The sequence below is a fragment of the Acanthisitta chloris genome, unplaced genomic scaffold, assembly GCF_000695815.1.
Source record: "Acanthisitta chloris isolate BGI_N310 unplaced genomic scaffold, ASM69581v1 scaffold2668, whole genome shotgun sequence".
NCBI lineage: Eukaryota > Metazoa > Chordata > Aves > Passeriformes > Acanthisittidae > Acanthisitta > Acanthisitta chloris.
The window spans coordinates 36,061-53,339 of record NW_008687398.1 but is presented as its reverse complement, the minus strand read 5'-3'; the positions used below and the strand labels follow the sequence as shown (position 1 = coordinate 53,339).

The following is a 17,279-nucleotide window of genomic DNA, read 5'->3' as shown; positions in this document are numbered from 1 at the left end:
TCCCGGGGCCGGCCGTGTTGTAGCCCTTGGTGCGGGACACCTCGTGTGGGTCTGTGTTGGTGGCGGCTTTGGGGGTTTATCTGTTTTGGAGTTTTTTTCCCCCTCCCCGGATGTTTCTCCTTAAAGCTTTTGAAAATTACCTACTTTTCATCACAGGGTCTGGCAGCCTTTTAAACAAATGAAAAGAGACGGCTGCTGGCGAGGTGCTGTGGGGAGGTGATCTCCCCCGATCATGGGGCAGGACGCTGCTCCCCAGCGCTGGACGGGTTTGCAGGTTTGCTTCGGTCCTCACTCACCAAGCTCTTCCTTTTCACTTAAAGCTCAGCCATCGATGGAAGAAGTAGTACCAAAGTGGCCATTAAGAAGCTGTACCGCCCATTTCAGTCTGAACTCTTTGCCAAACGAGCCTACCGAGAGCTGCGTCTCCTGAAACACATGAAGCACGAAAACGTGAGTTGAGTCATTAGCAGATACTCCCCCCCAGACCTCCACCTTAGGTGCCCTAAAAACAAAATATGTAGATTTGGACAAGACAGATGTGTAGCCAAATGGAATTTGGGAATCTTTTGGCCTGTCTTTCATCTGTCTGTCCTACAAACATCCGTTCACGCGCATTGAATATCCTGTGGGAAACACCACTTCATTTCCATGTAGCAAAGATGGGGTGGGTTAGGTTAGGAGCACAGTACAGTTAGTCCTCAGAGCTAGGGAGAGATATTAAGGTCTTGAAATTACAATCTGCATCACTACATTCTTGTGAGGTGCAGGAGAATGCAGAGCATGGATCTATGAGTCTCAGGTGCCAGCATATCTTGTTTTGGTTTTCCTTCTGAACTTGCATGAAAATGTACACATGCATATCTTGGGGAGAGGGGGTAAGGTTTTCCTCTTTTTTTATGGTTCACAAAGCATTTGGAGTTTTGGGCTCATACTAACATGAAACAAGAAGACTCCACAAATGACTAAACAAATTGCTTTAATGTGAAACAAAAAATAAGATATACAGCTCTGCACATAATTTTCATGTAATGTCAAAGAACAGCTGTAGAAAGAAGTGCTGAAAGTGTAATTAATCGAGAGTAAGATACTTAGTCCTAATATCCTGAAGTGCTTAGTAGTTTAAGAGAAAAACAAAGGTGAAGAGGTTTGTTTGAAAACAGATTTTGTGGAGTCAAAGCATTGATTATTGCAGGTGAGAAGCATCCCAGGGTGGGCTTTGAGGATCACAGTAGTGGTTTTAAATGCTTGTGCACATATATGAAAAATGCATATGGGGGGAAAAAAAGGTAGTTTGGAGGTGTTACTTGGTGCATAAGAACCTGGTTAAATTAACATGTTAATTATAGCATAGCTCCCTTCAGAGAGGGCCTTCATGGAAAGCTGAGAGATCAAAAACAAGTATGAAAGAAACTGGTACTAACAAGAACTAGTTATTGCCATTTAACATTGTAGTATTAATGTTGTGAGTACCAGCAATATCTTGGCTCATTTGAAGAATAATCTGTGGGATATCCTGACTGTCTGGAAAGAAAACAGCTTTTTGTAGGCTTAAGAACCTATCTGCCTGTAACATTTTAGACTGAATCTTTTAGTCTGATTACTAGGTAGTAACTGTCTCATAATCATTTCTGTGTATGGTAAAGAGTTAATGTTTGCAGGGAACCTCTGTGTCATGTATGGGCTTTAATACTTTCAGCATTTTCTTTACTGAATATGTGGTAGCAGAGATGCCCATAGAGTTGCCAAGCTTCTAACTGTGTCCAGAATTTTGTGATTATTTTTCTTCCATTTCCCAGAATAATCTGTTGGGTAGCATTTTCCACTCCTAGCAGGTTTTATGTGGGGCCTGCCCTTCAGGATAATACTTTGGAACTCCTCCATGGACTTACTTGGTAATTAAAGAGTCTAGAAGAAAATGCTCACTGGGGAATATGAGCACAACCTCTACAAGTTACAAATCAATATATATGAAGGAAGGGAGTGATTTACAGTCTTAGGAAACTGCTAGAGCCACAGAAAGAAGAATCTGGTCTATGTACTAAAGAAAAGGTTTACCATGATGTACAGCATCTACTGACTAGGGAACAAAGATTGAATAACTGATCCTGCAGGGATTTGTGGCACCATGGAGGCAGAAGCTGACTACCACACCCATCTGTGATGAGACTGACATGGCAGTACAGCCCATCAAGATCTATCGGCCACCCCAGCCTCACACCCTTTTGTCAGTTGTGTTGCCCATGTTGAATTAGGAGAAGCAACAATGCCTTTTAGGATTTTTAGTCCCTGAGCTGATCTCAGGTTAGGCCTTTAGTCATTTCACCCATCCAAAATTAAGCCAGAACGGCAGTCTTGGTCCTCATCAGGATTTTCATCCTCACCCCATTGACCCATCACCATTCTGTCAGAGAGCCTCTTTTTGCATTTTTTTTGTAAAATCATAGAACCATAGAATGGCGTGGACTGGAAGGGACCATCTAGTTCTAGCACCCTTCTATGGGCTATAGAGTTCCATCTAACCTGACCTTGAACACTTGCAGGGATGGGGCATCCACAGCTTCTTTGTTCAACCTGTTCCAGTGCCTCACCACCCTCACTGGGAAGAATTTCTTCCTCATAGCTGATCTAAATGTAATCACATTCAGTTTGAAGACATTCCTCCTTGTCCTGTCACTACATGTTCTTTTAAATAGTCTCTCTCCATCTTTCTTGTTTCCATCAAGAGATGGATTTACAGGCAGAAGGTAAGATCTTTCCCGTTCACATGAGCAGTTCAGAGTGTGCTGTGCACAGCTTTAATGATTATGTACAGTTGTGGCAGGACAGCTGCCTGTTCTGTCATCACCATTGTTACTTCCATGAGTTGGGCTATGGTGTTTTGAATGGGCTCCACTCAGATGGCTGCCTATCTCCCCCTAACAGGAATTAGTAGAATAGAACAGTGTTTGAAGACTCTTGATTTTTTGTTGTTGTTAGCTAGCATATTAATGGCAGCTCTCTATCTTTTAGCTGTACTATAAATGCAACTGCTATAAAAAATTTAATGAAGCTGAAGTAATTTTTTCAAAGACTTTAGTAAAATAGTAATGCCACTGTTACCTCTGTCTTGGGTGTTGGTAATCTAAGTGTGTGGAGGATGTGCTGTGTGATAGTCAGTCTAATAGTATTGCCACTGTGGATTAGATTTGGGATATTTTTGCAGTATTGCACTAATCTGCCAGTACAAATCTTCATCTTGCTTTTTTCCTACTCCAGCATATAAACTGTTTCAAGGTTCTGTTTATTTGATAGTTAAAATTATATCCAGTTTGCTCTTATTATCTGTTTTTCTTTCAAAATTACTTCTGTAACCATGAGGAATTTGATGTTGGCTTTTACAAAGAGTGTGATGTTTTGTTTGTTTCACTGTGATTACCTCTTGATGGATAATCTCTGCCCTTCATAGCTTTCAGGGAGGTGTTGCTTAACCATGTAGTAATACATTATCATAGTTTATTTAATCTTATGCTGTATTCAGAATGGTGGAAGAAATTTTAATGGTCTGACACATTGTGTTAAGATTAACATCTCTGATTCTCCATTAAGGTAGCAGAAGATACCATTAAACCTGTGCCATGGGGATGTAATTCATCAGCATGTCATCCTTTAGTGGAGAAAAAGGGAGGAAAACTTCTGCTTAATACCCTAGATGACCTCCATTATAGACCCTTTGAGGAATATGCTCATCTCCTTAATGTGGAAGGGTTGTAGGATGACCAGGAGTCCTGTAGAAGTAAATATTGTAGTCATGCTGGCCATATTTTCTCTGCTTTGGTTTTAAGTCAGAGCCATAATAGACAAGTTCTAAGGGTCCTCATTTTAAAGTGAGGCCTCTCAAAATGGAAAGAAACAGGGAGCAAAAGCAGCACTACTGCAAAAAAACTTCCTAAAGGTAAACAGTCTGCTCTTCTATATGAGATGCAGCAGATGTCAAAGAAATAATCAAGAGCTGCTAAGGCTGTGGTGGGATGAATACTTCAAACTAGTTTGAACAAAGGAGACAAACAACCCCAAAACAGTGCTTTCTTCATTCTGCCTTAGCTGTGTTTTATTCCAGCATGCTAACTTTGACCCTGGCTTGAGCTGTCAAACATTTGCATAGCTCTGTATTTGTGTATTCTTCTGAAGTTAATGGATGTGTATGTAAAGCTAAACCCAGACATGTAAGTGGAGGTGCAGAACCTTTTGTTTAATTTGTCACATAGCTTGGCTTTTATTACACATTTGGACTGGATGTGATACCTTGATACCTGCTTTTGTTGAAACAACTGCACAGTTGCTTGTACTGGTCCAGTCCTGGTGCGCTGGTTGCCTCCCAGTTTGCTAACAAAAGCTTTAAAGTTGTCAGTAGGAGTGCAGAGTAGCTGGCAAGGGGAGATGGCCCTGGAGAGAGGGAGAGAAGAGCAGCAGCTCGTGCTGGTGACTCAGGTCAGAACAGAGTACGGATTCTATCAAGGGGTGATACCTGCACATGTGTACACGTATGTATATACACCTATGTGTACATATAGGCACCCACAGGAATTCTTATGTGATTCTGCCAATTAAATTCTGAATGTGTTTCTGGCATGGAAGTTTTGACAAATGCCTGTTAAACATTTCTTGGGGCAGTTAATATTCTACAGATGTTTTCCCTTCCTGGAAACCCTGTATGTGAGACGCCACTGCAGTATTTGTTTAAAGGTACTCTGTATTATGCTCTCATTCATTGCCCTGAGTGGAAATTATTCTCTGGTGTATTCCCACATCTGAAGACCAGTGTGTGTTTTGCATTATGAGAAACATGTAGCTCTTTTTTTCCTGTTTTGGAAAGGAATTGGATATCCAATAGACACAGAATTTTCTCTCTACAGTTACATTTTTGAGGATGATGCACTTTTAGGTTGGTTGTTTTTTTAATTCTGTTGACTTCTTTATTTTTAAAAAACGTTGAGCTTTTTATTTACACCTACACAGTGTCAACCAAGGGAGGAATTTGTTCCAGAGAAAATAGTGGGTCACTCTATGTTCGTGTCTGAGAAAATCTTAAATCTGTTGCCTTTTGCAGTTCATCTAGCTTGACATGGGCACTGGAAGAACAGCAGCATCTGCAGTGTACAAAATCAGGCCAACAAGGGAGTTGTGGATGAGTGATGCCTTAACAGATGAGAGTGTGCTCACTGTGTCAGAAGAGTCCTGCAGGACTGCACCAGCTAAAAAATTCACATCCTTTGGGTACTCTTAGGCCAGTGAAGTACAATTCAGGAATCCTGTCTGGAGATGGCAAATCTCTTTATGGGTCCTTATGAAAGCAAAAATAGAATTATGACTGGATAGTTAATTGCTGTCAAAAATTTGTAAGGGAGAAACACTCCTGTCTGCTTTTTTTGCAGGCCTAAAGCTTAGCAAAGCCAGGGAGCTAACAGGACACCAGAGTAATTTTATTCTGGTATTCCCAAGCCAGTAAATCAACATAGGGGTATTGCTTGTCACTTATACTCATTTTCATAAACCTGATGAATAGGTGTTGTAATTAGGCTGAGCTTCACCTGAGAGCTCTTTATTCACCCCTCAGCCTTGGGTACTGATAAAGCACACTGATTAGCTTATTCCATGAAATGAAAAAAAGAAAGCAGCACTGAAGCCCAGACGTTCTCTTTGGATTGCCATCCAATCCAGAGATGAAGATGAGTCTGTCCACAGGATTTGAATCTGTGCAGTGTTCCATGAATCCTTGGAAAGAAGAGTGTGATGATGCTCACGGGTATGGCTTGTGCCTGCCAGTGTGCTGACTGTCAGGAGAAAAGGAAACGAGGTCTTGGTCCATCAGAGGTGTCTCTCATGTCATGTAGCTGTAATCTGTAAGGAAGAAGGGTGACTGTAGTGCAAACCTTGTCATGGAGAGTTATAATTTTAAAAAGATTGAGAGTTCTTAGAGTAGTAAAAGGATGCAGGTGCCCATGATGTAGAACAGTGCAGGAGCATGAAGTTGAACTATGTCTGCAGAAAATTTAATGCAGAATAATATGTAGTTCAGTGCACCCTAGCAAGGATCTCTCTTTAAAAATGTACTTGCATGTGTACCCTGAGTGCCAAAACCACTCAACTTCAGTGTGTTTTCATGCGTAACATACAGAAGAGAAAGCAGCACTTAGTGTAAGAGAGACATAACCTACATTACTTATTAATTTATACAAGATTCAGGTCTTTTGATGTACTGCTGCTGACGTCAGAAACTTTCTTCTACAGAAATGTAGTGGGTCAGTCCATGAATAAAGGTAATCCAATACAGAGTTCTTTGCTGTTGTGCTCCACTGTCAGAATAGCGTTTGGAAAAGGAGGCAGCAGAGAAAGGAAGGGCCGAAACCACCTTACCAATATGAAGCTGTTATTTATTTACTGGGAGTAGTTAAAGTTGGTCAGGACACACACACACAAACTATAGGGATAGAAAGGGCTGGAGACACTGCCACCCACCCCCCACTGGCTTCAAAGTAAATATATTGAGTAAAAGTGTATCTGTGGCAAACAAGTTAGAGCAGTAGATGGGTAGTTTTGTGATTGTGAGTTCCAGGAAGATGGCACATCTCTCCTAGGAAGACAGGCTGAGAGAATTGTTATTCAGCCTGGAGAAGAGAAGGCTCTGGGGAGCCTTAGAGCAGCCTTCCAGTGATTAAATGGAGTTGTTAAGAAAGAGGGGGACAGTCTTTTTAGTAAGGCATGTTGCAACAGGACAAGGGGCAATGGTTTTAAACTGAAAAATGGTAAGTGTTCAAGGCCAGGGTTTGAACAACCTGGTCTGGTGAAGGTGTCCCTGCCAGTGGCATGGGATTGGAATTAGATGATCTTTAAGGTCACTTCCAACTCAAGCCTTTCTATGATTCTATGGGAGAGACAGTATCACCCCCTTTCCTTGAGATACAAGCAAGGTACTTTAGTGTAGGCTGCAGAAATCCAGGTTATTTATCAGTCTTATGGGATGTAGTAAATAAGGTGCATTCTTTTGGGGCTTCTTTATTTGAGAAATTGCCTTTTAACAGAGTTAACAGGGATAAAAATAATAAATGCTGCTCCTGGTTTCCACAGATACTTTTCATTGCCATAGCAGAGTGTACTGGGTTTGTTCTTCAGCTGGGCTTCCATCTCTGACAGTGTCAGTAACTCTACTGAATTAACACCAAAAATGCATCTGTAGGTTTCACAGATATCTGGTACATTTCATGTAGGCCACACTGTGAAAAATAAGTGATTCTTGTAATTGTTTATAGTGGCTTAGTTTTTGCGCTGGGACATTAAGTGTTGCAAAGTTTCTTTACAAATACTGTCTTTAATTGAGGGCATTTCAGACAGACACAGGATTTTCCATTGTTTTATGAAGGAGGGAGTTGCCTGTGCTTTGTCCAGTTCTTCCGCTTTTCCTGAAGAAATAGCTGGAGTTGTATCTTCCTTGGGGGATTTATTTTATCCCATACCTCCTCATGCTTAATATAGCTGCAGAAATCTCTGGCCTGAATGGAAATACTAATAACTCTGTTCCAGTACAGGAAAATAATCCCAAAACAGAGCTCTTACATAAAGATCACTGAGGAAAAGGAAATGGGTCCTTCACTTTTATTTTTAAATTACCGTTTTGTACGCTAAAATGGATTTCAGGATTTTTTAGAAAGGTTCCTTTGTAAAGCAAGAAAAGCAGCACTTACTGTATGAGAGGCATAACCTACATTACTTATTAATGTATACATGCCCTTCCTTGGCATGTTAAGAGAGTTTTCTGGTTCATTCTTTAAAATTCTCTTCAGTGAGAGTTGAGCATTGGTCTCAGTGGCATCCTTAACTGCAGGGGATTTTCAGCAATGATAAGTTTGTCTCCCTAAGTTTGCAGCCTTACCTCAGAAATATATATATATTGTTGTCATGTCCATCTTTGTAATCCTGCCCTCCTCCTTTCTCTCCCTCCCTCCACAGAGGAATAGAAAACCTTATGTAAAACTGTCATGCAAAAAAAAAAAAAATTCTTACTGTAATGTTAGCACTAGAGGTATTAACTTCAAATAATAACCACATCCTCTGTGGGTTTAATTATTGCTTTATGGTAGTTATTCTTCTTTAATTAGTTTCATATTACAGTCCTCAGGAAAATATTAATGATGAATATTTTTCAGAGATCTATGTGGCTGCAAAGAAAGGAAGTTGTAATTTGCTGCCTTCATCTTTATTAGTTTTTCTATCTTGCTCATCATTATGACATTTTAATAATACTCAGACTAACTGCAGTAGTTTGCCCTGAATGTGAAAACATGAAAAATACAGGCAATACAGATTTCATCACAGTTGGGGATTTTTATTTAAAGCTTTAAATAAAGGAAGTTGTCTTTGCTTGCATTTTTTCCTCCATTTCTGCTCATTCTTCTCTTTAATTTTACATACTGGTTTTTTGACGATACCTGTTTTGGACAATGGTTCTTGATGTAGAAACTAATGTCTGTATGGCCAAAGAAACAGGGCTGAACAGTTATTATTCTTTTAGCTTGCTTTCCAGCAAAACCCTGCACAACCCTGCTGACACAGCAGCCTGCACCTAGGAAACACCACAAGCACTCTAGAGCTTGGGAGACTAACTCTGAGCACACAGAAATGGTAGTGACTTTGGAGTAGAGATAGAAAAGAAGCAGCTCTGAAAGTCTGTGCTATTGAGGTACTGCCCGTATTAAGCAGCACCTGAACTGAAATCTGGCTTTAGACAATTCCAGCTGCTTCTTTTGAAGCATCAAGTTCTGTATATTTAATTTTCTGGTGTTTAATGGGCTTGAAAAAAGTATTGGCAGTTAGCATAATGCACCTAGTCAGTTTGTATAGTTCTTCTGCAAACCATATTAACAGGAAAAGCTGTGGTGGAAAATCTCTTTTACTAGATTGTTATTTCTCTGTTGCGTGACAAAATGATTTTGTTTGACAGAAAGACTCTTAAGGAGAACCTAAGGTAGAAGCTGTAGTAAATCATATAAAGTTCTTGCTAATTTACCCTCTATAAAAACAGTTTAGTTCTAGTTTCTTCTCCCTACTCCCAATTAGATATTATGGTCTATGTATCTAAAACATCCTGTTACTGAAATTAGAAGACATTTAAAGTGTTCTCTGTTCATAAACGGCAGGCCCAGCTAGATGAATAGCACTTATGAGTTATAAACTGATTTGTCTGGTTTATTTTCAACACTTCAGTAAGATGCTGTCTCCTATTGCATAAAACTGTTAGCCTTTGAGCTCTTTTGTTCAGGTTTTGTTCACAGGGTCAAACAGCCCTCAGAGTTACAAAATTTAACACATAAATCCTGGTGTTGCTAGGCACTACCTCAAGTATTCTTTCTGCCATGTTTATGCCTGTAGCTAATGTCTCACTATGGGAATGTTTTTGATTATATTTTTCCACTTACTAGGTGGTTCAGGATTTATTGTGTTAAGTCAGTTATTAATCCTTTTTTTTTTTCTTTAGGTCATTGGAATATTGGATGTGTTCACACCAGATGTAACACTGGAGAAGTTTAATGACTTGTAAGTTTCAAGTTGTTTGTGTTTTGGAGCAGGGAGTCCTTACTCATACAGGAGGAAAGGTTGTTGCATTCTTAAATGGAGAATTCCAAAATTGTTGCTTTGTGGATTTTTTCTGAATTTCATCTTAATATAACTCTTACGTGCAAGAACTGTTCTGGATTTCATGTTATGTAGCTATGTTTCCAAAACAATTTTGCATAATTGTGTGTTAACAAAGAAAGCCATCTGACAGAAAAATATTTAAAATGAAGTACAGAAAACATGGAAATATATTCATATTGATCACAAGAGGAATGTTGTCCATATTGTCTAGTGTGCTAGCATTTCATATAGCATGTCATAGAACATACATGTGTGTGATTAGCATTGAAGAACTGTGTTTTAAAGAAGACTCTAAAATGATCCTCCAAATTTTGGAGGTGCAAGTCAAGTAGAAGAGATGTTTTCATTACTGAAACTGCAACAGATGAGCCTATGGTAAAATTTGCTTTCAAGACCTTGGGCAAGCTGTTAGAGGTGAGCAGAGGTAGATGTGTGTACATTTAAAACAAAAGTGGAAGAACAGCTTTGTAACTAAAGGTCAGATGGGGCATTTCTGGGACACTCTCTTCTTAATGACCTTCTTCATGAGGTGTTGTCTATAACCTATTGCATAAAGATCAGATTCAAGTGGATTTGTGTTGAGAAGCACCAGAAGCAAGATTTATGGTTTTACCAGAGCCAGTCACTGAGGTTGGTCTTCTCTGACATCTGAGGTTTCTTAGCTGGCTTCTAGCCCTCCTGTCTAGAGGGGAGCATGGCCCTACTTAACCTGACACTGCTCTCCTGCTCCTCTGCTATACCAGTCAGTGTGGTAACAAAGATTGAAGACAAAGTCTTGACTACTTTATGAGGAAACAGTCCTATCTCTGCTCAGGTTTGTGTCAAAATTCCTTCAGTTTTAGATGCTCAGCTGATTGAAATGGTGTACTAAATCAGAAATGCCTGTCTTCACCAATTTAAGTCCTACTCTACCAGCTATTTTCACCCCCTCCTCTATTCCTTGCATTTTCTATGCTTGTATCATAAACAGTGTGCCAGAGTGTGTTGCTGCTCCACATTTTGTAAGAATCCTGAGTTCCAACTGAACTTGCAAGAACTTAAAGGCATTAGGCATCAATTTCCCATATAAATGAATTACTAATCATATGCTTAACCTGCGCAGATTATTTGAGGACTCCAACTGTGGTCTATAAATACATTTTTAATACTAAAAAATAAGATTGCAAAGATTTAGGTAATAGAGTGTTGAAAGTGAGTCTGTAGTGTTTGATCTCATTGTTGTCCTGTTCCAATATGTTGCATATAAATTAATATTTCAGTTTGGATTTTCAAACTCAAACAGAAGTGGGTTTTTCTTCTCTTACATTTTAGTTATTCTTCTACCCAGCTGTCCTGGGTGGCAGTGTGGGGTAGCCAATGGTATGCATTCTGTTGTCGTCTCCACAAGGGTTAAAGCAAGTGGGGCAGTGATCCTTACCTCCTCCTGGTCCCTGATGGCTCCCCCAGGGGCTGTCTCTGTTTAATGGGCTGTCTGGGACTCAGGCATGCGTAGAGTTACGTCGGCCCATGGTGAGATGCCTCACCTCAGGGGGTGAGGGGAAGCTGAGCATCCCCACATGGGGGTAGGGAGCCAAGCATCCCACATGGGGGTGGGAAGCCAAGCGTCCCCACAGAGATATAAGCTGGGGTTTGAACCAGCACAGGCACCCTTTTTTACCTGCTGGATCTCCAGAGGACAAGGGGCTGCTGCTGAAACCTTCGGGAGAGGATCGGATCTGCGGGACCACTGCTCCGACAGACCCATCACTGCAGGAGGACTGCAGCACCATTCAATCGGACTGCTATCAACGCCCTGACTGACAGGGTGTCGGGTTACCTGCTGACTGTCAGTGGTTTCTTTCTTTTGGGTTGTTAATTTGTACTGTTATATTTGTTGTTGTTTTGTTTGTGTTTCATATTAAATTGTACTTCTGACTCAGAGTCTCTCACTGGTTTGCTTTCAAACCAGCACACCAGCTAGACTTCTTTTTGATTGTAAGAGTTTTCTAAACTCAGTAAATTGTGCACATGTGAAACTGCAGTCTTATTTCTGCTGCTCTTTACAGTGCTTAATGATTATATATTGATTTGAACTTCATCTGTTCACATAAATCACTATCCATCCAGATCCTTGGGATTTGTACAGATGATAGCAGGCAAGCCAAATCCTAATGAATGCTTGAAGATCACTACCAGTAGTAAAAGATGTGTAGATATTCCTCTTATTACTCTTGCACCATCTTTTTCTGCCTGCTTTTTCTAGAACACTCTCACTTTTTTATTGCTCATTCAAAGTATTCATGACCTCTGGGAAATTGTATTTAATAAGTCTGAGGGGAAGGAGAACTTAATATGCTTTCAATAGTCAGGAACATTAACATAGAAGTTAAACTCTGTCACTTGGTCTGTTGATGGGAAACGTGTTATACTGGGAGAGAGATAAGAAATGTCATTCCCTTCCCCATATTTTCTCAGTCCTTGTATAGTTACAGAATTAAATTGTTCATCTTTTGTATCCAAAGGCTAACAAATTTGTCACTGAATGCTGTGACTGGAAGCATGAGTCCTGGTCCTCAAAGGCATAGAAAAAATGTTTGGTACATAGGACATGTTGAAAATGCTACCTTTAAGTCCTAGTGACTGAATCAATGTTCTATCTTGCTTATGGCTTTATATTGAATTTCAATTTTGTTTTATAGTTGTAATTCTAATAGAATAAATGCACTTTTCGTGCAGGTTGAATAGTAGAAATCAGCAGAATTACAATTTGTGTATTTTAGCCAGAGGAAATCCTTTTAAGTCTAAATAATAAAATCTGTAGCTATGAAATAATTATCATATCTAATTGTTCCCTTCATGGAAATGTATCTGCTTGTCCTTATAAGAGGAGGAAAACTGATGACTATATTCTCAGCTGCCATATCTGATTGGCTCTGTTTGTGTTCAGATCGGACTTCAAGGATAGACTCTGAAGGTTGAATTTACTACACACAATGTGAAGAACAAGTTTGTTCCTATAGTGAAGATGAGCTTTGAAAAGCAAGCTTGGCATTCTCAAGCTTTCTGTTGCTGCTGTGCCTTACCAGTATGAAGTATTGAAGTGTATGATCCCAAATGAAAATTAATGGAAGTTATTGTTGCTTCCCTATTTGACCAACTTTATTTTTGTTATGTCTGACCTTGTCTGTTTGAATAAACCATCTAGGCAGTTTGCTTACTGCTAGTTCAATGCTGTGATCATGATTGTGAGATACATAGCTTTGCGTGAATGTCCTAGTTTTCTGCCTTTGAAATATCACAGGGCTCTTGGTTACTTTCTTTCTAAGTTAGTTCAGAGTCTGCTCTCTTCTGATAACTAGCAACTTTCCATAATCAGTGACAGGGTTAGGCAATACCTCTTTATGACAATCAGATACAACCAGAGAAACTTGGAGGGCAGGGAGATATTGAAGAAATTGTTTGGTAAATTGAATGATCTATAATTTAATATTGTCATTCAACTATAACATGCAATTATGTTTCAACTTATGTGACAAAGTTATTCTATTCTTTTTTCTTTCCTTTTTGGTTTTGTTTGTTTTAAGCTACCTCGTCATGCCATTTATGGGAACTGACCTGAGTAAGATAATGAAGCATGAGAAACTAACTGAAGACCGAATCCAGTTCCTGGTATATCAGATGTTGAAAGGCTTAAAGGTTTGCTACTTCTACTCTTGTTTTGCTTTCACAGTCATTTTTCCTGGTAAACCATTATGGAGAGCTATAAATACTTAAGTTTTATGCTGCTATCAAATTATATCTTGCCTTTATAGTAAAATAATGTGTATAAAATATATCTTCCCAGGCTGTTTCAGTTTCTCCTCTTATATCAAATGCCCCAGTCCCATGTTAATCTTCATAAAGCTTCACTGGATTTGCTTCAGTGTCTCTCTTTAACTGGGAAGCCCAAAACTGAACACAACACTCCAAGTGTGTCTCACCAGAGCTGAGAAAAGGGGAAGGCTGATCTCCCTCAAACTGCTGGCAACTCTCTGCCTAAGGCATGAGTCTTCTGGTTGTCTTTGCTGCAAGGGCATGTTGCTCACATTCAACTTGTCCATCAGGACCTTCAGGTCTTTTACTGCCAAGCTGGTCAACTCCCAGCCTGTTGTGGTGCATGGAGTTATTAATTCCCAGGTACAGGATTTTGTTGAACTTTGATGTGTTCCTGTCAGCCCATTTCTCCAGCCTGTGGAGGTCTCTCTAAAGGGCAGCACAACCATCTGGTGTGTGAACATTCTTAGCAGTTTTGCATCATTTCCTGAGTTGCTGAGGGTGCACTCTGACCCATCAACCAGGGCAGTAATGAAGATGTTAAACAGGACTGGCCTCAGTACTGTCCCTTAAGGGGACACTGCTGGTGATGTGCCTCCAGCTGGATTTCCTGTTACTGATCTCAACCCTTTGACCCAGGCAGTTCAGTCTACCTCACTGTCTGTTAATCTAACTCATACTTTCTCTGTCTCTGAAGGTGTTACGTGAGAGTTTCAAAAGCCTTGCTAGAGTCAAGGTAAAGAGCATTGACTGCCCTCCCTCATCCACCAAGCCAGTTGTCTTATCATAAAAGACTAGTGAGTTAACCAGGCATGATTTTCCCCTTTGTAAATCCATGTCAACTACTATCAATCAGCTCTTTGTCCTTGTAATTATGTGTGGAAAAGGTTTCCAGAATTACTTGCAATAGATTAAGCATTACATTCCCAGAGAGGGAGGTGTGGCTGACTGACCTTCCTTGATCCACTTCTTCCTTGTCCCTTTGAAGGCACAAGCAAGATGTGCTTTCTTACCATCATAAACAACATCTCCTGATCACCACGACCTTTCACATATTATTAAGTGACCTCATGATGACGTTGGACAACTTTCTGTAGCGTTCACGAGTGCGTCCCATCAGGGTGTTCATTTAGATGTTGAACTTGTGTTTGTTTAGATCTTCCCTAATCTGATCCTCATCCACTGTGGGTAAGTCTTCTTTGCTTCAGACTTTTCCAGTGGTCTCAGGGACCTGTGATTTGGAAAATATTACTGGTAAAGATGGATGGAAAGAAGGCATTGGGTACCGTGGCTTTTTCCGTGCCCCGTGTAACCTGGTGCAGTTGCTTGTGTTTTCCCTAGTTTTTTCTTTGCTCCTGATATGCATGCAGAAACCCTTCGTGTTGACCTTCATGTCCTTTACCAGGTTCAAGTGGGTTTTGCCTTTCCAAACTCCATTTTGGAAAATATTACTGGTAAAGATGGATGGAAAGAAGGCATTGGGTACCGTGGCTTTTTCCGTGCCCCGTGTAACCTGGTGCAGTTGCTTGTGTTTTCCCTAGTTTTTTCTTTGCTCCTGATATGCATGCAGAAACCCTTCGTGTTGACCTTCATGTCCTTTACCAGGTTCAAGTGGGTTTTGCCTTTCCAAACTCCATTTCTGTACACTTGGGTCTCCACATCCCTGCTGGGTAACTTGACTGCTTCCAGCTCATGTATGCTGCTTCTTTATGTCCTGGTTTCCCTAGGAGTTCTTCATTCATCAGGCAGGCCTCCTACCACCGTTGCTTTATCTTGTCCTCTAGTACCCGCTTTTGTTATGCACTGGCATTTTATACTGTGAAATTACCAAAGGATTCATAAGGGCCCATTCAGATTTGTCTAGTTTTGAACTGCATATGAAAACTTCATCTTGTAGCTGGCATGGACTGTGTTTATTGAAGTTCATATCTTACAACAGAAAAAGAAGATACTCGTTGGCTCCCTGTTTTCATTTATAACCTATATTAATGTGTTGTGAAAATGATTCTTGGTCTAGATTAGTACTATGGTTCTTAAAATACAGTGTTTGCTTCTTGGGGGTACACAGCTGTTGATCATAAAAATACTTTCATATTACTTTTTTTTCTTTACTCGATTCCAAGAGAATGAAAACTTTGACCTAGGTCTGCAGACTGCAGCCCAGCTGCCCTGCAGTGATGGCTATTTAATTCCCTTTGCTGCTCTGGAGACACACAGTGTAAGGAGGCTGTGGAACAGCACTGTCTGAAATTGAATGTCATTCCTTGGCTGCTGCTGGCACTATACAGTTTGGGTTTTACTGTTCTGTGGTTGCAACATACAACGTCTGGGCAGACTTTCCGCTGCACTTGTACTGTGCCTGGATGAGAACATCAGGAACAGCATATCCATGATTCCTTTGTGTCTCAGTACTTAACAGATAGAGAAGGGCAAGAAATGGTTTTACTCCCATCACAAAACTTAATAAACGTACTTTGTAGTTGAGTCCTGCGTTACTGATTTATCTTTTACCATACATGGGATTTTGCGTTTTTATTTTAGTAGATTTTTACTCACATAGGCTTTTACCTGTGCTAAGTAATTACCCTTTGTATGCTACAGTTGTGCATTTAAGTGCTGTAATTCCCATTTTATAAATGCAGAAACTAAACTCAGGTTTGGGGAAATTGGTTTTATTTAAACTAGAGAGAATTCACCTCTAATTTGGACTTTGCATGTGTAGTTATGATTTCAGTTTTGTAATTAGCTCACTAGTCACAAAGCCAAGTCCCAGTAAGTGTTCTCACAAGGACCATGTAAGTGAAGTGGTCTGTTCAGCTGCAGGTAGCTGTCTGGGAAGCAGGTTTCCAGGAGAGGCATGCTATTCACCAGAGGTGAAAAACATCATTTGGACTAGCTTTACAGGCAAGTAATATGTGAACCATAAATAATTAGCTTAAGTTAATTGTAGCGGAAAGGATGAATAATTAATTTAATTCCAGTGAAATGGCTTAGAAACATATTTTGGTCCTAGTGAAACATATTTTGTTCCTAATGTATAGCTCCAAGACAGACCTGCCACTGGGTAAAGCTGAGCCCATCAGCATTGTTCATGGCACCTCTGTGGTAACAGATTTAAGGAGATGCAAAAAAATGCTGTGCAGCAGCTGTGAAAGAGGAGTGCACTGAATGAAGCTGCAGCCCAAGGAGAATCCTGCACTGGAGCAGGCTCCTGCAGGTTCTGTAGCAAGACCTGTGTCCCACGAACAGTCCCACACTAGAGCAGTCTCTGGAAAGACTGCATCCTGTGGAAAGAATACATGCTGGATCAGGTTGTGAAGGATTGTGTCCTCTGGGAGGGACCCAACACTAGAGCAGGGGAACACTGTGAGGAGGAAAGAACATCAGAGACAGTGCATGTGCTGGACTGACCATAGTCCCCATTCCCTGTCCCTCTGTGCCACTCGGGGGGAGGAAAGAGAGAAATCAGGAGTGAACTTGAGTCTGGGAGGAAGGGAGGGATGGGGGGAAGGTGTCTGAGTTTTGAGTTTTGTTTCAAACTATTCTACTCTGTTATTAATTGCTAATAAATGTAATTAGTCTTTCCCAAGCTGAGTCTGTTTTGCCTGTGATGGTAATTGGTGAGTGATTTCCTTGTCCTTGTATCAACCCATGAGCTTTTCCATTGTGTTTTGTACCTCATGTGCTGCTGCGAGGGGGGAGTGAGAGAGTAGCTCAGTGTGTACCTGGTGACCAGCCTAGGTCCACCTAGCACCTAGGAAAACAGCAGGAAGTTCTTGATGTTCCCTGCTATTCCTTGGATTTATAAAAGTTAAGGC

At 40.5% G+C, this 17,279-nt stretch overlaps 1 protein-coding gene across 1 annotated transcript in view; it reads left to right on the top strand.

Annotated features, from left to right (window-relative positions):
• Positions 1 to 320: 320 nt before the first annotated feature.
• MAPK12 (mitogen-activated protein kinase 12) overlaps positions 321 to 17,279 on the top strand; it is a gene marked incomplete at its 5' end in the record, with an annotated part of 32,378 nt that continues 15,419 nt past the window's right edge. Inside the window, 3 exons of the mRNA XM_009080556.1 lie at positions 321 to 450; positions 9,509 to 9,567; positions 13,233 to 13,344. Coding sequence (XP_009078804.1) covers positions 321 to 450; positions 9,509 to 9,567; positions 13,233 to 13,344 — 301 coding nt within the window. The remainder of the gene's footprint in view (positions 451 to 9,508; positions 9,568 to 13,232; positions 13,345 to 17,279) is intronic.